The following is a 24,209-nucleotide window of genomic DNA, read 5'->3' on the forward strand; positions in this document are numbered from 1 at the left end:
CTACTTAATGCCTTTTACCGAGAGTTTTTTAACCACAATAGGGTAACAAGGATCTTATCTGAAGCGCTGCAAATTAAAGAGGTTTCTAACAGATATTGTTTGTACTGCCTTTCGATACGAGTTATGTATTCTTAGTATTGCTTTACATGAGCTTAACCCTGTGGATAATCAATAAAATGAGATGCAAGAGTAATAGTATGATCTCCTTGCTAACCCACTTCATAACTGGCAGACGCTATAAACCCATGTACCTTCAAGAGAGTAGTGTCTCTACCTCAAACATTGCATCGAAAAATTGAGGTGTAAACTAGTGTTCCAGGCATTGACTCTCACCTAAAACCCGGTTTGGTTAAGTTACACGAGGACGTTATAGTACCGATATAACCTGTACACGTATCGAAATGGTTTCAATCCGGATCACAACCTTCCTATGCCGGTATTGTATCGACATTGAGTAAACGAGTGGCCTAAAAACAGAAGATGTCATGTAAAGGACCTAAGGGATGTTTCCACTTAAGACCTAAAACATAAATATCTTTGAATTTTGTTGCATTAGAAGCAATGGCCAGAATCCAGTGACGAAGGCCTAAGTTTAAACATACCTTCCAATGCGTCTTTGATGCTGAGAAAACAACTTCGTTGACAGCAAATGACTCACTGTTTCATTGTTTCAAAAAACAGGCCTACGGGAGTTTTTGAAAGCAATTGTTATCGAAGGTGACTTCAGATAAAGCAATTCTAACTCCAGATAAACGAAACGAGACTAATACTGTCAGAAATGACTTGATTGTTTAAAACAAGAATCGGTCTGAAGAATACCGTCAAGAAATACATCATATCAACTCTCGAGAGACGAGAAACAGCAATATCAAGAGCAATGGGAATTGGAAATCATGTTCCAGACACATTGGGATTTGCTAGTTGAATAGGAGATGATCGGTTAATTGAACATCAAAGTATATCCACTTTGCAGTTGCCATTCACATTTATGAACACATAACACAGACACAAGAACGAACAAACCGCAATTTTCATTCAAAACCTATGAAAAGTAGCGGACAATCTTAATTACGAATTTCACTTAATTCTCAATAATCTAACATCGGTGTTAAACATCGAAATAATCATTTCAATTAGGTTTACAAGGAAAACCAATTTCCCCAAAATAGTGCATACACCAAGCATTTATTGCAGTTTAACTACAATAATAAAATCTCTTACAAAAAGTCTTTTCACAATCTTTTAAAGCAAATACTTTACTTTCAAATGCTTTCAGAAGAATGAGAGATGCCGGGAGTCTGGTACCGAAACTGGCTGCAACTACACAATAAAAGATTTCAAAGGGTCTTGAATATATCTTTGGTTGAAGCTCAAAATTCCATTACCACGAAAAATTCCTAAGGAACGCAAGTTTTTAAGCGAACAGTGTTAAGAAAACAGAAAAAGAATATAATTGCACAAATGGCCTATAAATTTCCTTCATTTTGCTTTCAAAATAAACCTCTAAACTTGGAAATGCCTTGAGAAAAAATGCATGCCTCCCACCTAGACAACGATTAACCGCTGTCAGATTCACAAAACATAGTATATGGGGTATTTGAACAAGGACATTTACAGATTGCAACTTGGGTGATGTGTAGATTCGACAGGACTAGCGAAGAGATACAACTGGACTCAAAATCTGATGCCATCGGACTCACAATCTGATGCAACCGGACTCATAATCTGATGCAACTGGATTTATAATCTGATACAACCGGACTCATAATCTGATGCAACCGGACTCATAATCTGAAGCACTGGAACTCATAACTTGGCAGCAAATTACAGGCTAAGATGACCAAGCAAAATAAAGTCTAAACCTCTATCAGCTTTAAACTACAATATAAAATTTAAGAAAATTGAACTAACTCCATGCCGGCTATAGATCAGTGCACCATTATTCGAATCCCCTTGCCAATTGTCTGTTTTATTGTCTACACGGTAGTTTCCTGTTTGGTTGGACATCGCACGTTAACAAATACGCCACAATTGGTGTAGAGAACTTCTCCGGATGGAAATGAATGTGCTACATCATCAGCTGTGCTTGCCGAAGTTCGTCTGCTCGAAGATAACTTGTCTTTTGTCACGCTGGAACCAACTCTATGCTTTTTAACATGGCAGGCGTTGTCCGGTGAGCCTGCAGCTGCATTTTCTAGCACTTTTGATAACACAATATCAGGATGCCTTAACTGTCCACTTCTATATGGTGTTGCTGAAGTAGTAAAACTACAGAAGCAATCATCGTTGTCGTGCAGTTCAAATTTTCGGCATTCAACGTCATCGTTAAATTTCCATTGATCGTTGTCAACAATTTTGCAAAACAGCTTTCCGTTGTGGTAGCTTCTCGACAGCTTGCCAATATTTGTGATTGTTACTTCAATAGGATAGGGTTTACCCTTCACCAAAAAGCCGTCTTCATCTGCCCCAACTTTTGTTGTCACCCCAAAACTAGGCTGTTTGAAGGTAAAAATATATAAAAATGAATGATGACATATTTAAAAAATCAACAATAACAAATATTATAGACGTTCTGAAAAAATAAGAAAATTTCAAATTGCTACAATCCTTGCCAAAATTGTTGGAACACTTGCGCAAAGCTGAAGCTTTTTTTGAAAAATCCCCCCCTACCCCCCATTACAATGTTGTTCAATTGGGCTGTTTTGATCCTGAATGTAAAAAATTTTTCACTGAAAGCTGTATGAAAGTATTGAGAAAATAAATCAACATTGTACGGGGGGAGGGGGTCGAAATTTTTGAAGCGGTAGTGATATTTTGGTAAGGTAGTTTTAGACTTGCTTTGTTTATTTGCATGCTGCAATGGGAAGGCGTTCCAGTTATTTTTGGCAAGGATTGTAGTCCCAAAGAGTGGAAAAGGTTTATAAAAGCACTAGCGTTTCTGTAAAACATCATTACTTTATCATCAAGCAGTGAAACGTCCTGTATTCTTAATTAAGTTCTATTTCAAGAATTGATATTTTTACACCTCTGTTCTACCAATTGCTGCTAAGCCAACTAAATATAAGTTTTCCTTATAATCCTATTAGAACGGTTGATTTGCTGATGAATCTGCTGTTTTTTCCTTCTCATCTGAGGTGATCTCACAACTTCCTTTTTTTTCAAATCGAGTTGGCGTTCTTATTGTTCTTACATTTAAAAAAAGACAAATTTATGACCAGATTTGCTGTCTCTTGTTCCTTTCAGGTGCTCGTTGTCTGGGGGCAGCCTGTAAAAGGCTTTTACCATAGGAAATAAATCTTGGGACATATATTTTTTAGTAATGTGCAGATATCTGTTATTTGGCGGTGCGGTGCTCACGGTATCAAATAATAACTGTTTCGAATATAGGAACTATAAAATGTAAAACGGTATCAATATAATATAGTTCACATGAGCTAATGCATAACTACTAGAGCATCAAGCAATGGCTTACAATAGTTTTTCTTACTGCACCAAAGCCATTGCACTAAGTTAGATACCTTCTAAATTTTGCATAACGGAAACAGCTATAGATGTTGATCATGAATACAAAATACTTTCATCGATTACTGTAGATAGACTATACTAGATGAAGTACACTAGATGAAAATTTGTCGCATGACATTGCTTGGTAGGTAATTTGCCCGCTGAATCATAGCATTGATAATCGCAAATCAGATCAGAAGCGGGTATTTACTTTTTTGTAGGCACAAAAGTAATTAAAAAAAACGAGATACTTCTAAATATTTACAATGAATCGCATCGATAGCATTACATTTAGGCATGTTTAGGGTATCAAACATTTATCGCACAAAATCATCAAATTCGCGTATTAGTAAACATTAGAAAATAGAGAGTCAAATATTTACAGTATAGAATAATTAAAGACATTGAGATTTTCAATATTTACACTATATTATTTTAAGACAATCGAATATTGTCAGTATGGTATGTACATATCACTGAGATTTATGCCCAATCCATTTCAAAGTAATTCAAAGAGCCCAAATGTGCAGTAACTGTAAGATAATTAGCAGATCTCAACTTCTTTGCATCAGATCGTGCATGTCCTGCCATGTCAACTAATTTTATCCTATCGGTTTAAATCCTGGCTAATAGCCTCCCATTGAGGTACAGTTGGTGTTTTGCACCATACAGAATGAGATGTCTGAAAAGATGGCTTTTTGGGTTTCAGAAATAATGAGATTTGAAGTGCCAAATTTTAAGGAGCTTTTGAACTAACTGCATGCATGCCATTCGAAAAGCACATGTATAATGCGTGCAAACACTATTTCTTTAAAACCACCACCTCGTAAATTTTTAAAAAAAGCATAAAATCTTCGAACAAAGAAATTTTGAGCAGCATTTCCTGCTCTGAGCTGTGTTTTGGACAACTTTGTTTGCAGTTTCGAAGATATTGGAGGACAAATTGGTATCTAGTTTCGATGGTATTCGAGGACCCAGGAAAAAACAATTTAATTCTTATCGATATAACGAAAAAAAACCAGATATAACGAGAAAAAATTTTACAGAAAAAAATCATTCCTGTTACAAAATAATTAATAATATTTTGAAATGATCTAACTTATGTAAGCTACGTACCGTGGTATTTGCGACTTCAAATTGTTTACTAAACCCGCCCATGTCTTCTTGATCCTATTAAAAAACTGCACAAGTTAGCAAAAGCTGTAACCATAGTAAGGGAGAAAGTTGGATGAAAAATTCATGATGCTAAATACAGAGAGCGATGCATTCGTGTTTTTCTTTCATGAAATGGCTATATGCTAAAAGTCTCAATAAGCTCATACACTGTTGCATATTGCAATGTTTACGTACTCTGGAAGATCTTCTCACCGCACATCAGTCGATGCTGATAATCCATTTAACCAGACAACAGTTTCATCACACTAAACAAAAGTATATTTGATACAATTGATGTACCAGCTATGACCAAACATCCATGAAAATTTTGTCAATTTTGTTTGTGTCAAACTGTTGTTTGGTCTTAATTTTCATTGGCAGCTGACTTTATAGCTCGCTTTGAAAGAAATAGGAAAATGCTGAAGGAATACCCTCCTTAAACATATGAAATGAAATAAAATGAAATGAAATAGGGGTGCCAAAATGGATTAGTCAAACAATGTCAGGAGAGCTTCGTTTCAATGCAAAGTCAATAGAAAAGAACGATGCCAGAAGTTTCAAGCAAAAGCGCACTTCCTTGGACAAGGATTTCGGCACGAATAATTCTCCGCCTTTCTTAAGAATTTTCGTACAGCAATTGTGACAGATTTATCAATTATCATTTGCAAAATCGATAGCCTCACTCTTTTTGCTTTGTTTTTTACAACGAGTGGAAGAATCTTGCCACTGTCCCAACAACTATTTTCTTGTGCGCCAATTAAGCCCCAATTACATATCACTTTAAATAATTGATTTAAACATCTTGATAAGCTGTTAATGGGATTTCTTATTCAATTTATGGTGTCCTCAATGTTAATTCAGCCACTTTATTGCAAGAATCGAACGTTCTGAGGCCTTAAATTTGCATTTTATTTACCTTTTGGTTAATAAACCTGGTGCAAAATCTAACAATGTATTTGGATGACTCTTTGACGTAGATAATCTTGAATCTTGTATATAAAATCTACCTTGCACATTTGCTCGTTTTCTAACTTGAAGAAATAGGTGTTCAATTACAGTTCAATTAAAGTTACATCCACCACTGTCTCAATAGTAATTCACCCGCTTTGTTTAGATTTGAAGAAAAGTGAACGGCAGAATTTTAGAGCTGGAGCACGATTTAAGATAAGTTAAGTGATAAAGAAGTATCCGAATGTTGTGTTAGAATTAAGGCGAGTAGTGGAGTGATAAAACCCAAAAATAGGCCTTCGAAGATCGATTCTAGCAGCAGGATGGTTAGATTTCGAAGAAGATGATCCCGCTAGCATCCAATCAATGAAAGTCTCTCTATGACGATTTTGAAAAAACAAACAGCCTACCCAAGGGTTCGCTGTCAGTCAAAACATGCTAAGCACTAGGTTCAAGATTCTGTCAGATGTTAACCGTTTGCTGCTATTAACAAAACGTACCTCGGTTTTAAAGTTCACCTTCAATCGACATATCAAAATTGGAGGCTTTTCTGTTTCTAAAAACACAAAAAATTTATGGATATACAATCAGTTCGATTCATAATGGCAAAAGCTTAGAGATAAATACAGTAAATTTATACCAAATGAAACCGACATCTGGACCTTCGGAGGAATGAAAATGAACAGGATGACTCGCTCTCATGGAAATAAAGACAAACAATTTATTTCCTGCCATGAAGATCTCACTTAGGGAACAATGGTTGCAAAGGAAGGAATTTGTTGCATAAAGTTTTGTGGTAAGGAACCATAACCAATGTAGTATAAAATAAAATAAAAGGTTTCAAATGCAGGTTTATTTAGTGTATACTAAAATCCTAACGAATCTAAACAAATCAAATTAGAAGAAACAACAGCATCTATTCCTGGGTACCAAAGGCACAAAATTTCGAGCCCTTAAAAAGAGAACCAAACGGAGAAGCGGAAAAGCCTCTGGATATAGACGCTCCTCCGCTTCCCGCTCCTGTCTTCTATTTCCACGCTCGAATTTATGTGGCTCTGATACCCATGGCACAAAATCTAGAGTTCCAAAAGTTCGCATGCCAAAACAGTGGGATTTAAAATAGGGAGTTTTCAAACATATTATATACCTAGTCTGGACGTCAGCAATGTGAACTCAACAATACACTCATTTTTTTATACGAAACTGGCTATAAGAAAAGGGTACTGGACAGTCAGAAAAAATTAAGAAACTTCAGTACTCGAAGCAAAAAAATTAAGAAACTATTAAATCGCGATAAAACTGAGAACAACGAAATTTTGTAAAATCCAAGCACACGATTGCCCTTTTGGCCTAGAAATTAAGAGCATCTAAATACAGCATCAGAACGGAAGCGAATCTCTTGACGTGATAAAAAAGGTCACGAACATTTCATAACATCATTCATGATATCGTAATTAAGAAACTCTCAAGAAACATTGAGTATTGAAATTTCTAGAACATTAAGAAACTGGAGTACTCAACATCGACCTTTGTTTCTTATAAAAAAAATGAGTGTAGCAAAACAGACGAAAACATTAGCAAGCCCGAAGAGATGGACTTCAAAGAATATTTCGCGCAAGCTAGAAAATCCTGAGGCACTATTACTTCTAAGGTGCATATTTTATTAAAGTTGATTGAAGTGAACAAAATGCACACATACCATTCCCAATATTGTCTGTTTTCCAAATGAAGCTAATTTCTTCGTTTGCATTTATATTCTAAAACAACGCAATTAAGCATAATAATATGAATACAAAGAGCGAGTTTTATAATGCTATTAGCATACTTGTATGGGGACACACGTAAGAAGAAATAACATAGAAATAACTCCATGTTCGTAAAATGAAATGTGCTAAAAAAAATCTGTTTGCTAGTAGTTCTACAAAGAACGTACCTGCTCTTGTAACGAAAGGCAGGTTCTAAACATAGATAACATAAACACGAAAACAAAAATCCACGAAATAACAAAATGGATACATGCTTATGGCAATAGCAGGGTCATGTAGGAGATGGTCTAAATGGTTTGCTGATTAATTGGGAGAAATTAGGTAAGGGAAAGATTGACAGAACGGCCTAAAAATTTGTGCTTAACGAACGCGGAGGGATCACCCCAGTAACCTTTTCAGTACGGCATTTTTCATTTAATAGAACTTTCAATAGTTTTTTGTTGAGAGATATTTGAAAAAATGCTAAATTTTTCTTTTCCAAGAAAACCAAGCTTCTAAAATCCAGACATATTTGTTAGTCTGAAGATGTAAAAAATTAAAAAGAATACTGGGTGCAGAAAAAATTCCAAAGCGTTTTCGAACAGTCAACTCTATTACCTTTAAAAGATTAGTGATACACTGTTTACATATATGATGGATTTCCCTGCTCTGAAATTGAAGAATTGCAAACTAGAATGAGCAGGGACTTTTATTGTTAAAGAGTCCAACACATAATTCATAAATGGTTTTTGAAGGAAGAAAACATTTTGAAGCGTACTAAAGCTTTTCGTCTGAAACTCTTCAGAGTATAAAATGTCATAACTCTTCAGAGTATTTGCCGGAATGTGAACCTAACAAAATGGTGGATCTGTATTTCGACGTTTTAGCGCCTGTTGAGAATGCAGATTTTTTTGGTCATATGGCCAGGAATGAGACTTGTGTTTATGCAACCTTTTTTACCTGAGATTTTAACTCAGAGTGAACGGACAACTAACTCGTTCTGATGTTTCATACTCTGAAGAATGTCCGACGAAAAGCTTTAGTATGTTTCAAAATGTTTAATTTTTTCAAAGCCATTTTTAAATTCTGTACCACAAAAAGACTGTTTACATATTTCATAAGTAAACAAACCATTTGAATGTCGCATGGAACAAGACTGAAGGTAACTGATTCTGCGTTCAAGCATTCGAGGATTGGATCGATGACGTCAATCTGCAGCTGATTCACGTTTTTCAAAACAGTTCGAACAAAGTTTCTAAACAAAAAAGAACACTTATAAATAAGGTATATATAAAAAGTTATATAGGTAGACTTAGGTCACATCTTCGTGAAGACAGTTTCAAGTAAAACGCAATCTTTTTTGTGCCATTTTACCCCATGTCTACCTGACCACAGTAAATTTGTGACAGAAAATGCAAGCCACGGGACACGCCTTTCCAGGTAGATACTTTGAATACGCAACATTTCCGAGTAGAGGTAAAACATGATTCGTGTTACTTTGGATAAAAACACAATCTCTGGTAAACGTCTCCATGTAGACATAACGAAAATGGTCATGAAGGATCAATATAAAAAAACAGCTTCTATTCAAGAACTATAACTGATCGGAGAAGACTTCCAGGTAAGTTTAGATTAGAAGAGGGATTTGGGCGGTTCAGCACATAGGTTGCAAACCAAGTGTAGTGCTTGCAAACCCTTTTTTGTTTAAAACATGGCAGATGTGGTTTCGGAGGAGATTAACACATTTTAGCTTGATATTCCGATTTTTTCATCTGTCAAAGCAGGTAGGATGTTATTGCCAATCTTGAATGGCGTGCTGGTTTTTATGCGGAGATCCTTTCCCATGCTCACATTCTGCCAAGACAAAATTCGTTTCTTATTTATTAGTTTTGAATTGCTTCCTTGTTCATCAACTTGAGCAGAATTTTTCAGCGATGCTCACTATTGGCGTTAAAGTTAAATTTTCTAACCATTGGAGTTTAAAAAACAAATAAGGAAGGAATTGAAGCAATGAATTAACAATGACGAGTAATATTGAACACAAAATGACATTTTCTCATACCCGGCTGTGCTGAAAAAAGCATCGTGTTCGAAGCTAAACGGTTCGTAAAAAATGCTTTCAAGATTGCTTTTTGCGTCTATTAAGTCTGATAACCAGAGACAATTCAAGGTTACCTGTTGATAAGAAAATAAAAATGACAATAAACAAATGCGATCATAAAACTGGGGAAACTTATGTTATAGAGCTACTGAGAAAATAAATAGCTTGAAAATAGACCCTTCATTTGAGGATGATGACCTAAGTAGTTTAGAAATGAGCATATTATCTCAAGTTATCACAAATTATCCCACGTTGTCCCAAGTTATCTCAAGTTATCTGAAGGATATTGGTTAACAGGATACTTCTTGGCGCTGTAAGGCATTCTCGATTGCGAGGGAAAGCATTCTCAATTGGCTGATTTGTAACTAATCAGGGTCTTCTGTCAACCGAGATTGATCACTTTTTGAAAGCAAATTAGGAACGACGTTATGCATTGTGATGACGTAATGTTAATACCCACTACTCAATTTTAATATCTACAAGAAATCAGACAATAAAAAATGTAGGAAACGTTGCAAATGAGCTCTCGATGTAAATACAAGGTTGCTACGACATTCAGAAGGTTTACCAACACATGATTGTTATCCATTCACTTCTGAGTTAAAGTAAAAAAGCTACATAAACACAAACCTCATGTCTGGCCATATGACCAAACAAATCAGCATTTTCGACAGGCGCTGTAACATCGAAATACAAATCAACCATTTTGTAAGGTCCACATTCCGGCAAATACATTATTGCCTCGTTCGCTTTAGAACTTTCCACTTCGATCTGCATAGCACCTTCTTTAGGGTCGTCCTTTTGGTTTGGCCAGTATACAAGTACAGAGCTTGGAGGCACATGACTAAACACCAGACCAGTGGGTGACGATAACTGGACGACAGACGATGCAGGAATAAAACCAGGACCATTTGATAGAGTAACATGAATCCTCTGTTTGTTGCCAAGCAACAGACAGCTTGCTATGAATCAAGGAAATCTCGATCAAAATGAGTAATTGTGGATATCTCAAGGTAATGAAAAAATTTATTAACAAGAAAGGAGAATCTTTTGTTAAGAACATCTTCATAGATTGACCTTTTTACATTTGGCATACAAACACCATTATATACGATAGAGGAAGCATTTTACGTGTGTTTTGAAACCAAGATGCAGGCAGAAAAAACCATCAAATACAAGTTCACATAGACCTTCCCCTTATTCTAAAGGCAGAGTCAAGAAAGACTGACGCCCATTGAAAGCAAAAGCACCATATTTACAGCACCAAGAAGAATTTTTACTTTGATTGCGTTCTGAAGAAGATTCCAAAGTTAAGCATATTGGCAGAACGAACGATAACGTACCTTTAATATATCATGGAAGAGTAATTATAAAGAAGAGCGACTCACAAAGATGATTTGACGTCCAACAAAATTTGGGTGGATCTGATATAACGAAGAAAGCTCTTGATTTCTGGGGCAAATTCATCAACTTCATCAGTATCACATTGCCAATTTTGCATTTCAACGTATGCAAGTGATAGCGCCCAACGTGCATCACCTACATCATTGAAAACAAAGAATCTTACTGATTTATAAGCATTTATATGGCGCTGCTAATCCTGCAATTTAAACGAACATACTAGGTCTGCATGCATCTTAAAGAAGAAAAATGCAGCACCACAATGATTTTGCATGCATTTTCTGCGAAATTCACGTAGAAATTACGTGCCATTTGTTTGCAAAATGTAACAAGAAATTTATCGTGAGTTTTCTTAGGTTTCTACTCGTTCAAAGAAAGGAAAATATCAATATGTGTTTCTGTCCTTCTGACTTCAATATTCAACTCTCTGACGTCCCCGAATTTCTCATGCTTTCTAAATCTATACCAATCTTAATCTATATTAAAAGGCATACTCTTCATTACGCTAAGGCTCAAGGCCAATATTTTACAAACCATGGTTTACTGCAGTGCAACGCCAGTCACTGCCTAGCTACGAAATTGCAATAACCATTATCATAATAATAAAGCTGTCTGACGGACTGACGCACTACGAAGCTTGGAGTAACATAGCTCATACTTTGCAAACCAGGGTCTTCCATTGAAAAGCTTCCGTGCCTTGCTGCATCAAGACAGAAACCCAAAACATGGCTACATATACGACGGAATGCAATAGCAAGAGAAGCAGGGTAAGAATATACACACCTTTGCAGTTAAAATTACTACATTTTCACCAACGGCGAGTTTCGTGGTTCCAGCTCTCAACGACTTTGCTGGTTCAGTTTCTTCTTCGATTTCCGACATGACGCCTATATCCTCTTCCATTACGTCGTCAAAAACATCGTCTTTTTCGCTAAAACGCAGTAATGATATCATCTTTAAATAAACTTGTCAAGCTAAAAGGACCCTTAAAAAGTGACCGCTGAACCGATTTTAGGAATCTTGAAAATGTAAAGAAATTGAAAACAATGGTGTATATTATACCTTACAATTGCAAATCAAGAGCACAATACCTTGGTTTCATTACAAGCCCATTTTCCAATGCCTCATCTTCGCCACAGTCACTGGCTTCTGAAACTGAACCTAGGTCTAGGCCAACCATTCCACCAACTTTTTTCTCCATTTCGTATTCATTGTCAGCTTGTGGAAGATTTCGGTCGTCTGATTTTACCTCGTCATTTTCTGCGATTTTGCCTCGATCTGTTTCATCATTAGCATCCGGCTCAACAACTTCTGAAAGTGCCTCTGTTTCAAGTTCCATCTCGCCATTAGGTAACGTATCGTCAACAGTACTACGAAGATCATTCGTATCAAGACCAGTGGGATCCTCTTCGCTGGCTGCTAGTTCTGCTGCGGAAGAACTTCGGGCTTTCTCGTTCATAAATGATACCATTTTCCGTCTATAAAATAAACTCGGGCTTTCTTCAAGCTTAGAATTTTCAGAAAGGCCCTCAAAAGACGAACCTTCCTTGTCGCTGGAGATAGATACAAGTGATAGCGAGCCAGCAGAAGAGTCACAACGACAGCCAAGCCCCCCGTTTGGAATTGCAATCGGCTCTGCAGAGCTATCTGATTTAGCTCCAGAGAGCTCATCTCCTAGGCTCATTGTGCGGGGTAACTGTTTTGCAATTTCCGCCAAAGTTTTAGGCCGGTACTCGCCAAGTGATGCAGCTGACCCCCTTTCGTCAAATATTTTATTCAAAGGACCTCTATTTAGCGTCATTTCTGCCTCGTTCGGAGTTACATTAGCTCCTCTCTCGATTACGTTATCTGCAAAATCATTGGTACTTGCATTGTCAAAGACCTCCTTCTGTTTGTGTCTTCTCGATTTTATTCTCTGGAATATAGTAGACTTAGGTGTGCTGGGATTCGAAACTTCATCCGATTGATCAAAAACTTCCGACCAACCCATTTCGTTTGCATTTTTTTCTGAAATATTCAAACCCGAGTCAACCTCTGACAGTCGAACTTGGTCGGTCTCGGTGTATTGCATTCTGATTTCTATATCGTCTATTGTAATCTCTTTCAGTAAATTATTTCTCAAAGTTAGGTTTACGCGAATGATTTCCCCGATATGGCCTATCTCTTTGGTCAAGTCGATTTGCACTTGCTCTAAGCCAATAACTGGATCGGTACTTATCGTGTGAAAATGGTCTGCCTCGTTATGAACGCTGCCTAAGAACATATCAGCATACATCAGCCGTTTTTCCACCGACAAAGTACAAGCACAAGACAATGATGCCAGCGAACACAAATAGCGATCAAATGAATTCAAATTAATGTGGCAAGTGGCAAGCGGCTCCAACACGTCTATGGATAAGTTCGTCCATTTTGACTGGCGGTATTCGTGAAGAGCCACTGTTAGCTGCTTTTCAGCACTTGCATACTTCTTTTTCATCATGTAAAAATTTGCAATATCAACACCAACCCGGCTAGCGAATCGATACCTTCGGACATTTTGGTACAAAGTCTTTGTTTTCCCACAGATTCGTAGGTAAAGTTTATCGTAGTTCTCTTGTGAGTTCATTGACGTCATCAGCGATTTCGAACCGAAATCAACACCTTCCTTGGAAGCCTGACTCTTGCACAAACCTTCAGTAAGCTTTCTTACCATAGCATCATCACGTTGCCCAGTAGGAAGTAGACTGCATTCTTTGCCGATAAAAAGAAGCTTTTCCCTTGCATAGTCAAATATTTGAGCCAAATGTGACATTACAGTTTGATGTGTGATCTCTTTCTCTTCGACAAATTTGATGTATTCAAGACAGGATGAAATAACCCAGCACGCAGGAATACTCGCCGCGAGTTTGGGCTAAAAATAAATATTAAATTGCTAAAAATCTAAAAATACACAGAGAAATAACAAGAACGAAATCTTCATTGCTAAAAGAGTTTTTTATGCAAAGTCTTACATCTGTTGCAGTAATTTGCTTTATGTTTGTTTTACAGGTTCAAAAGATATAGCTGGATATGCCCACGTGACTCAAAAATGATCGAAAAAACAGGCTCAGGTGATAACACAATAATATAAAACGAACTTTGCTTTACCAAACAAAGAGCCGAAATATCAAAATTACAAAAAAAAGAAATAAATAAAGAGCACAAGCATGATTAAAAAAAATTGACAGGTTTTTTTCATTCTAAAATACAAATATTGTTTTGTCATCTGGTGCTTTAAACATTTACAAACATACAGTAAAATCTTAATAAATCGTAAACCTGTAGGATTAAAGAGGATCAGAGTGACTGTTCATTGAAGAGGTCTTCTTTTTTCTGGAGGCACCTCTACAAAGATCGTTTCATTACTTATCCGTTATTTCTAGCAGCCCATTATATGGGGGCCGTCATTGGAAGGGGCACGTAAATAGGAACTTAACAATAGAGTGGTTCATACAAAAGGGTCGTTCATAAAACAACTGACTTCAAGTGACTCACCAACAGGATTTTAATTTCATTAACAACCGTAAACAAAAACTCCAGAAGTCGATGAGCGACATCCCAACTTCTGTTTATTTTGATAAGCATTTGCCACTGCCGAATGAAAATGTAGTTTCTAAGTTCTAATAGCGATGCTCGGCCTTCGTAAACTGCATCGCGATAATATTTGACAGCCTGCTTTTGCAATGAAACTCCATCCCAACTGTCTGGTCGCTTTGTAAATTGCTCCATCCAGGAAGGGATCCCTAGGCCAAATCAAAAGAACACTAAACAAGCAAATTCAAGTCAATTCAATTTTATTTGATACTACAGAAGAAGGGTACTGTATTAATACTGTAATATACACGACCCAAGAAAAGAATAGACTTATCTAGCTTAGGCCGTTGAAAAAAGGTATAATTAGAAAATGAAAGCATAACAGTAATTATAATAACATAAACAAGGTTGGCTATATAATTAATAAACTGGAAGAAGATAATATAGCATTTGGATTACGTTTCATTTTTCTGTCATTTCATAACTCTAATATTTTGACAGCATTAATTCACTCAGTAATAAGGTCAAAATAAATCTTAAATTTAAAAGACTCAGCCACATGATATGTAGCATGTCTACACAGAACCTTTGCTTCAGTTTTACGTAGAAACACTGCAAATGCCCCCCTCCTGGGAGAATTGACAAAAATATGAATAAAATAGATAATAAAACAATGGAGTTTTAACCTTGCAAGACATATTTCTACAAAATGGCATTCTACTTTAAACAAAGATGTTGCAGTTGTGCCGTTTTCTTATGATGGTATGCATCAGAAAAATCTTTTACGGGCATTCGGTCTTGTTTAATGGCATTTTCGTGGGCCGCCGACAAAACTTTTCAGTCTTTGTTAGATGCAGCAATTTAAATTGGCTCTTTTATCAACACAAGGTTTTGAAAGTAACGCAAGGTAAAAGCTATTTTAGTGCTTGTAGAACCACCAAATAACCACTTAATCACTTAACACTTAATCATTCAATCACTCAATCGCTCAATCATTCAATCACTTACTTGCTCAGATCTGACACAAAATTGTTATATACCTTACCCATCCTGGCTTTAAAGTGCACACTGATATAAAATGCTTTCAAATAATAACAGTGGTTATTAAAATTGGTTTAATATATTTTAATATATAAAATCCTATACCTTTTATGTTTCCATTGACGACAAATTGTGAAAACAGAGCATCTAGTTCATCATACTGTACCAGTGCCTCTTCGTGAAGTGTGACACTTTTCAAAATGGTGGCCAGCTCTTCCTTCAATATTGAGCATAAAAAAATGCTTAAAGACTGTTTAAGTACAAAAAACGTCTTTCAACACTTATTAACTCCTTAGCTTTGTCACATCTTGGCTTCTGGTGAGTCATTAAAATAGTTTATTTGCATCAATAATTGTTTTGAAAATTTACAAATCAATTCTTGGACATTTTTGTTAACACAAACATTCAAATTCAAAGCTAAGTGCATATGACCTATAAGCCAACACAAATGGTTTATAAGAAAACATTTATATCATCTCAAAACGGATAACGCTAATGCAGGATAGCAATAGCTAGAAATGGTAATAGTCAGTACATACATTGAGTTTGAGATACTCGATGAAAGACCAGCTTGGTTCGGAGTACTTCTCACGTAAATGCCGTACTTTTTCCTCAAACTTAGTAACATGCTTGCTTAGGGAATCCAATAGCAGCTGCCTAAGTTGTGTCAGCAATGCTTCCCATGATTCACCTGATTTTGTAAAGAGGCCCTCCTTGTCCGGCTGCCATAGCTGGGCAACCCTTTAAAGAAAGATAGAATGACAACCCTTAAAAAGATATATTGATAAAAAAAGACAAAATTAGCAATAAAGACAAATTGAAAGCTGTGTGTCACCCTGTTCATTGGCTATTGCTTGCTGAATCTCAGACAAGAGGGTAAGAGAAGCGTGACAAGCCAGTTTAACTGACCAAAAGCAGGTAAGAGACTGCCAAAATTCATTGAAACAGTAAGTTTTCCTTTGTTTAGGAAAAAAGGATACCTATATAGGAACATGTCTGGCAGTATGTGTAGAGCGAGATGGTTTTTCAATGCTAGAAAAATAATTAGACCTAATTAAAAGATCTATTGCAATTTTGGAGAAAATATTTTTTCAGAATTCATAACTTTACACAATGTTGCATTCAAGCAGTGTTTATGTTCAAATGTAGTTACTGTTTGGCATTTCACCTTACAGAAAATTAATAAAATACCTTTTTATGTCCTTGCCACACAGATCATTCTTGATTTTGTCAAAGACACTGCTTCTTGGGAGAGTGATTCTACTTCTTGTTGCTTGAGAATCTTGTGTAACAACCTGGATTATAAGCCAATCATTTATATCTCTTGATTTGAGATTTTCCTGCCAGTTTATAATTTTTTGCTTGATTCCATTTCTAAATTCATCATTCTCCTATAACAAAAGAAAATAAGTTAAAAGAAAAATGTCATAAATGTACATGCTGGTTTAAACAAAAGCATATAATGCTTAAGCAAATACAGGCTTGGCGGTTTGAGGCGAGCGATAGCTCGCGCTCGCCTCCACGCTCCCCTCGCAACCTGAGGCGAGCTATGAATTGCTCTCCTAAACAGAACATGAAGGGAGAATCGCTCCCCTAAAATTTCCATTCATTTGCCCTTTTCCTATTCAGAGAACCCTGAAAAGGTACAAGGGTTAATTGGTTTATTTTTGGTAACAGCGATCTCTCCCGTCACTGCATTTTTTGCAATTAACTTTTTGCTTGTTGGGCGGTTTTTGTTATAATAGGCATGAACTTCGATCTATTTGGAAAAGGGTGGTTAAGCGAAAGGTACGTTTGTAGCGATTAGAACCTTTCAATCTTAATAAAACAGGCATATTTTTGGAAGGAAAGTCGAAGAACTTGGTAGGAACTATAGATTGGGGGATATAATAAAACACCAGGTCCCTTCCAGCAATAGAAACAAAACTATCCCTCAAAGAGAACAGGGTACTCTGTCTTGCAGATCAAAAGCGACAACCAAAACATGGAATTCCACTATCCAGCGGCATTTACTGAAAAACCCAGATTGGGTGAAAAACTATAACGGCGACATGTTTCGCATTTTGGCAAAGCATGATCATCGTTCCATCTAGCAGTTTGTGAATCTATCTAATATATAAACATGACAGACCGCTTTTGTGTAGACAGAAGGAGTTCGTTTTCACCTTAGGACTCCGTTGGTAACATTTTCAATAGGAAAGCGGCAAAGATTGGACAACCTCAACAGTAATGTGCTCGCGTTTTCTGATTGGCCTATTTCGATCCAAAACTGGGTATTTTAGCGTAGAGTTTTCCATCTATGTTCTGATGTTTTATACTCTGAAGAGTGTTAGAGGTATAACTTAAGTTTGTTTCAAAATTTGTTTTTCAAAGCCATTTTCAAATTCTGTACAACAAAAAGACTGTTTGGCAAGAGAAATGTTGTTTTTGTGTTGTGCCAGCTTGACATGAAACTGAAAGAGTCTGTTCTTTTAAATACTTTAAGTAGAGGGGGTGCTTAAGTCATGGTTAAAGCGAATACAAATTGAAAGAAATAAAACAGCATACTCCTGACTGAGGCTATTAAAGGCAACCGACAGATACTAAAGGGGCTTAAGTCATCTGTCGATTGTCTTTAAAGTACATTCTATGTGTTACTGATTTAGCTCGCCTCAGTAAATGAGGGGAGCGATTCACAGCTCACCTATAAAAATACAAACGGCCAGGCCTGCAAATACAGATTATTATCAAGATTCTTGTAGAGTGCTTGATCTTTTTTTGACAGTGTTGTGCATTCTTTGACAGTGTGTCTTGTTTTGAGAGAATTAATATGGTTTTCTAGCTTGTTTTACAAAGTTTAATGCCAAATGAGACCAAAACATAGCTGGCTAATATGAAAATATGCTTTAAAACCCATTCAGAAATAAAAACTTTTCTGAAAAATTGAACAGAGCATCTAACTAATGGTGCTACAAAAAAGCTAAGTAAGAGCCTTATACTCACAAAAAATTTACACTTTTGATTTTCATATTTCAAATATATATTTGAGCCAAAATTGTAACTTTTACAAACAAACCACATTTTTGTGCCTTCAAAGTTAAGGTTGATTTTAAACCTCTGCTGAAACCATTCTATCTGATCACAATTTGCTTGTCTGCAGCCTTTTCAGACAATAAAAACAAGATAATGGTCAAGATAATGATAAAGTCAATGTAAAAATATTTGTTTTTTTAAGTGTCACCCTTTTGTGCCAGGGTCTCTTGGTACTAGCAATGGTAACTGGAAGAAGTGACTGCTCCTTCACGCATGCAGACCGGAGCCTCCAACAGAGGATGAGTCTAGGCCAATGGTAACTAATTCCTATGATGATGAAAATATTTGATAAAAGTTCTACATACCATACATGATGTCCAGTACAGATGAAGAAATGGTTGTTTGCTGACAGTCCCATCATTGGTTGCTTCTAGTTGATCAGAATTAAACTTCGTAAATGTTGCCTTTAAACAAACAGTTTTCAGTGCCCTGCTGTATGTTCTGTGATAAAACAATAAAAAAAAGAATTTACATAGCAACACGTCTTACAGAAAATGCAAGCAGGAGAGATAGCATTAAAATGTTTGGGTCCTATTCAAAGATTCTTTTTCCGCAAGATTGTTTTTTAATATCAAATGGGCAAACAAGCAAGTTTCCTGAGCCGCTTTCTTTCTTGTAAACTTACAACTTGTCCTTTCCAACCAAAGAAACAGCTTATTTCTCGAAAATTTAGCTTGTCATAGAGTTTTCACGCAAAAAATGGTAGCAAAATGGTAATAGAAGTGGTAAGTGGTAACAACATTTCTTCTACATTAGATCCAAAACAAAAACTGTGGTAGACAATTTTGTTCATAAAGGACATTGCCAATCAAACATTAAAAATTCTTCAATTGTCAGTTTTAGACAGAAAATCCAAGGTACATAACTTTATTAGGACTTTTTCACTTTGCCTGAGATTTTTCAGAAACTTTGAAGAAAGAAGAGGTTCAACTTAATTTTGGGTGGCTAAAATCAATTGAAACATTTTAATGTCTAAAATCCCAACACAAATAACTTACTTTTAGAGTATAAAAGCCAGTGTTTTAAACTACTAAATTGCAATGATTGTTTATCAAAGTTAATTAATGACTATCAACAAAGGAATTTCAATAGTTCTAGAAAGTTTTGTCAGAGATAAGAAATTGATTTGCAGCATGCTAAGGGCAACTCTGCCTAGTAAGCTCAAGATGTGAGATGATCTCTACAGATCAATCAACATAAAAATATGACCCAAACCTCTTCCAGTCGATAGGCTTTTTCGGAAGGCGTCGTTCAATCTCTTGAGAAAGTTTGACACACAAATTCTCTTCCCCATAATCTGTAAGAACAAATCAAATATCAGATTGTTATAAATTGATAATTCTTGCAATATGGCATTCTCAAAAGTCAGATAAACTTAACTTGAACTTCTGGACCAATCCATCACCAAACAGGTTCAGCATTTTGAATTTTGTAACTCCACAGAAAAGTATATTTCATGCTTTGGAAAATATTTGGAGCTGGCAAAAGATTGCAAAAAGATCGAAAGCAAGGGGTTGGGAATTACTTAACTGGTTAAGCTCTGACTGGTTTTAATTAACTGCCTTTAAAATTAAATGAAACTAAAAACTTAAACTAGAATGTTTTTTTGTAAATTAGGCTATTTAGACTCCTGTTAGCTCATCTCTATGCAGTTGGCTTTGCAATTGCACTTTGTATAAATATTAAAGTGGCAGTGGCAAGAAAAATGAAAATACTTCATAAAATCCATTTATTACATGTTATTATAGAGCTGGCAGTGCTGAATCAAATGGTGTAATTAATTCCTGCATATCTTTTTGTTTACATAATTTTTTCAAGCTCCAAAGTACTGGTTTTTGTAAGTTTTCGTTTGGAAAAAAAACATGGCCAAAGATGAATTTCAGGAACTTGTGATGCATTCTAGTGTGTTCATGCACCAGCAAAGGCAGTTTATTGCGTACTTTTGAAGGATGTCAAGATCGGGCATAGCAAAAAATGATCTAAATATGGAAAACATTGTTGTGCTGGTGCACAAAATGATACTGGCAACAGTCACATTCCTGGAAATCAATCGCAAAAGTTTCCAAAAGATGGAAAAAATTGCGTTGGTTGTGGGTACAATTTATGAGAAGACACAGGGCCGGTTTCAATCAATTGTCTTTGTCCATCCTGTGACCCAAAACACATGTTACGTACAAGAATTATAACAACCCTACCAAGTTTCAATCGACTTTGAATAGTCTTACGGAAGCTAGTCAAAGGGAAACAGACATTCGATATCACTCCTAAATGGTTTCAGTGTGGAGCTGGAATGAGGGGCCTTTCAGATATTTGCACAAAACCAGGAAGACACGACAAGACCCAATAAAACATTTTTAGTACATTAGTTCTAGCAACTCTATGAAGTTTCAATCAATTTTGAATAGTTTTACGGAAGTGAAATAAAGGGAAACAAAACGGACATACAAAATCGCTGTAAGGCTTCAGTATGGAGCTCAAACAAGTTTCAGATTCTCAAAAAAACCAGATAAAAAACAAGGAGGAACTAAATACGTTTTATACACATTAATTGTAGCAACTCTACAAAGTTTCAATTGGCTCAGAACATTTTACAAATGTAATTAGGGGTTTCCTAAGTCTTTGGACAGGGGTTTCCTTGGAGCTTGTTGTTGTAAAGTGAATTTGATTAGCTTTTGCTTAAAATCAGTATTCATTCAGAAAAGGTGGTTTTATGTAGTTTTGAGTCAATTTAGTTGCATTGCTTTGGCTCTAGTGTTGGAGATCAGTTCAAATCAGGTTATGATGTAAAGTGCGTCTTGTGAAGAAAAGAATAAATAAATCAACAGAAAATCAATCCAGGTTTTTTCACTTTGAAATAACTTTTTGTTATATTTATCCAAATCAAAATCCGAAGGGTGGGCTTCACCACCACATGTTCATCCATCATCAGAGGAAGGTGGTAATGGATCATTCTCATCGGGTTGTAACATCATTTCAACATTCTGGTCTTCAAAACTTGTTCTCTCACTTTCGACACTACTTCCTCATTGTTAGATGAAACGTCTGAATCTGAAAAGTCCCATCTGACCTCAGGTTGTTGGAAATTTTCTAAGCTCCATTGGGGTTGTGTGACCGGCAACCATAGAATAACACACCAGAAGCATCACTCTCCCCAGACTCTTTTTGAAAAATCTCTTATGACTAAAACCCCCCAAAAATGAACTTATGTCCCCTTTTTTGAAAAAATATTTGCAGATATAGAATCAGTGATGTTTACTGCCTAAGAAAAAGCCTTTGCAAAATTTTGATTTTTCATGTCAGTACCACTTTAACAATAAAATCATCAAAATAACATTACATAAATTTTTAAATAATTAAAAAAATTGTTGCCTCTATTCCACATCATATAAAAAATAGCGCTATTTCCACATGAAACCCTTTTAGAACTGAGGAATGGAACAAATATTTCTACTCAACATTAAGCAGTATATACATGCATTACTTACTAAATGTTAACACATTTTTTATAAGAAAAATATCAAACTAACTGCTGGGATTTGAGTCAATTGCTAGGAGTTGCATAAAAACTTAAAACTGTTAAAATAAAGGACACTAGTATGTACACCAATTAATAGCCATACTCAAGATATACTTATGTCGTTATGGTACACAACTAATTAACCTTTCAGAAGAGATATGTTGGGTTAATTTACAAATACTAAGATATCTTTGGGTTTACATTGAATATCATAACATATAGGACTGGCCACCTCTATATTTCCACATCCAGTGCCTCCTGGCAGGAAAATTATCAAGGTAGGCTTTGAAAATACAAAAAGAAGAAAAACAATATTTTGCTGCATATAGAAAGGGGGATCAAGCATCTGTGCCCCAAGCTCTATTACCGTTGTCCAAGAAAAGAATAACATCCAACAAGCACTAGCACTGCTAGGCGGATAGATGCTGTAAATCTTTAGTGCAAGTGACTCTAACAAATGTCTTCAGTTTTATTCAATCCAGTTTATATTTCAGAAATTCATCATGTCCCAATGTAAGAAAAACAAATGGCACACAGCTTCTTGCTTATTTTTTGTCATGGCTGATGTGTTAATGATAAATAAACCAAGACCTATATATATTTTAATGTTATTTACATTATGTTACATTATACTCTTGAGAACATATTTTCATTTCGAATAAGACCATGAAACATGTGATGTTGCACTGACCATATGGTATTATATTACATACATATCTGCATTTTGTCAAAGCAACCGTCAGAAGTACAAACTACATTGATAGCGTTAAGTGATCATATTTGCAACGTCTGGCAAACATAGTTCTCGAATAATAGGATGTTAACACATCAGTCTCAGCAGTGCCTAGTTGTTTGTGTACGTGGGATTGGAGCACCAAGGTCAAAAGATGTCTGCAGTAGAAAAACGAGCAGAAGAAATGTAGTTTTGGCATGGTTAAATATCTAAATTTCCTGATAGAGCTTAAATCTAGCTGTCGTCCTGCAACGAACGGGTTATAGGAACGCCATAGAAGCAGTGACTGCTCCTTCACGCACGCAGACCGGAGCCTCCGACGGAGGATGAGTCTAGGCCAGTTCAATCGGTAGGGAGCATCGCACTTAAATATACTTACATGTGACGACCGGCTTTAAATCCATAACCTTCCCCTTTTAATCGTCAATTAGTTTAACCAAATTGCTCATTTTGGCTTGAATTTACTACATTTTAACTTCATTTCACGAAATACTTCGGACGACATCTACTCAAGTATTCTTTCCTGGTTAGAAGTCCTCCTGCGCAGTATGTCGTGTCGCGAGCAATCGAACACGGAATCCGTATGGACCACTGTTGGGCGCAGATTGTTAGGATTCCATTTGCCGCCCCCTTCCACTTCCGATTTCTACACCAAGGCCTATAGATAACTTTGGATTGGCCGAAAGGGTCTATTATTAAAACATCGAGTAGAAATGTACCTCGGGGTACATAGGCAAACCAAGTTATTGCCCCCCCTTCACTAAACGATCCTGCCTGAAAAGTTTATTCTTTCATAAAACCACCAAAATAGAACAAAAACCATTCAATAACTAACCATTATAAAGTGAAAAATTGCATTAGCACCCTACCGAACAAAGTTTCAAAATAACGACACACCAAACAAGCATGTACCGCTCAAACACACTGTTACATGTACCAAACAAGCATGTACCTAATTAAAATGTTTGCCAAGTAGTACCTTACTAAAAAAATTTCAAGGAACAAAAAAGTAAACAACCAAATGCTTAAAACTGTTACAAACATATAAATATATATATTAAAATGTTTTCCAATTAATACCATACTCATTAAAGTTTCAAGAACAAACAAAAAACCAATTGCTAAAAGACTGCAACAGACATGTACCTAATTAAAATGTTTTCCAATTAATAGCTTACCATGGACATCCCAAACAATAAATTACAAACACATTCTGGCTTTTTTGCCTGCGAAGGTTTCGATGAGTTCATTGTAGTTAATTCTCTTATCTTTTTAGATCTCTGTACTCACAAGAGTCAAACCACCCTTCAAGCAACTCTACTGGGTTATGATATAGAAAAGCTACTCTCAGCTCAGCACTTTCCGCCTAAACAAGTAGCTAACAAAACGTATACCTCATATTTGCCTACACTGTCTACCCAATTGCTAAGCCTCTGTTAA

General features: G+C 36.1%; 1 protein-coding gene across 1 annotated transcript; it reads right to left on the bottom strand.

Annotated features, from left to right (window-relative positions):
• Nucleotides 1-1,016: 1,016 nt before the first annotated feature.
• Nucleotides 1,017-23,333, bottom strand: LOC135685750 (uncharacterized). Its single transcript, XM_065201807.2, has 17 exons — nucleotides 23,149-23,333; nucleotides 19,735-19,816; nucleotides 18,825-18,960; nucleotides 16,639-16,838; nucleotides 15,987-16,188; nucleotides 15,553-15,664; nucleotides 14,368-14,615; nucleotides 11,946-13,744; nucleotides 11,638-11,785; nucleotides 10,842-10,992; nucleotides 10,084-10,415; nucleotides 9,415-9,527; nucleotides 8,484-8,607; nucleotides 7,307-7,364; nucleotides 6,108-6,163; nucleotides 4,621-4,674; nucleotides 1,017-2,495 (listed from the first exon to the last, which is right to left on the bottom strand). The coding sequence occupies exons 1-17, from the start codon at nucleotides 23,171-23,173 to the stop codon at nucleotides 1,977-1,979; spliced, it is 4,359 nt and encodes a 1,452-aa protein (XP_065057879.2). The 5' UTR covers nucleotides 23,174-23,333; the 3' UTR covers nucleotides 1,017-1,976.
• Between the last annotated feature and the right edge of the window lie 876 nt (nucleotides 23,334-24,209).

Source organism: Rhopilema esculentum, chromosome 15 (assembly GCF_057945365.1).
Source record: "Rhopilema esculentum isolate cy_ngs chromosome 15, ASM5794536v1, whole genome shotgun sequence".
Taxonomy (NCBI): Eukaryota; Metazoa; Cnidaria; class Scyphozoa; order Rhizostomeae; family Rhizostomatidae; genus Rhopilema; species Rhopilema esculentum.

What these genes read in the sequence shown, in the direction of transcription:
- LOC135685750 (XM_065201807.2), bottom strand. Translation starts at nt 23,173, where the DNA reads ATGGATTTAAAGCCGGTCGTCACAT. An exon ending in GCTTTTTTCAGCACAGCCGG is followed by an intron (nt 8,608 to 9,414) that starts GTATGAGAAAAT and finishes TTTTTTGTTTAG; the next exon opens with AAACTTTGTTCGAACTGTTT. An exon ending in AACAGACAATATTGGGAATG is followed by an intron (nt 6,164 to 7,306) that starts GTATGTGTGCAT and finishes TTGTGTTTTTAG; the next exon opens with AAACAGAAAAGCCTCCAATT.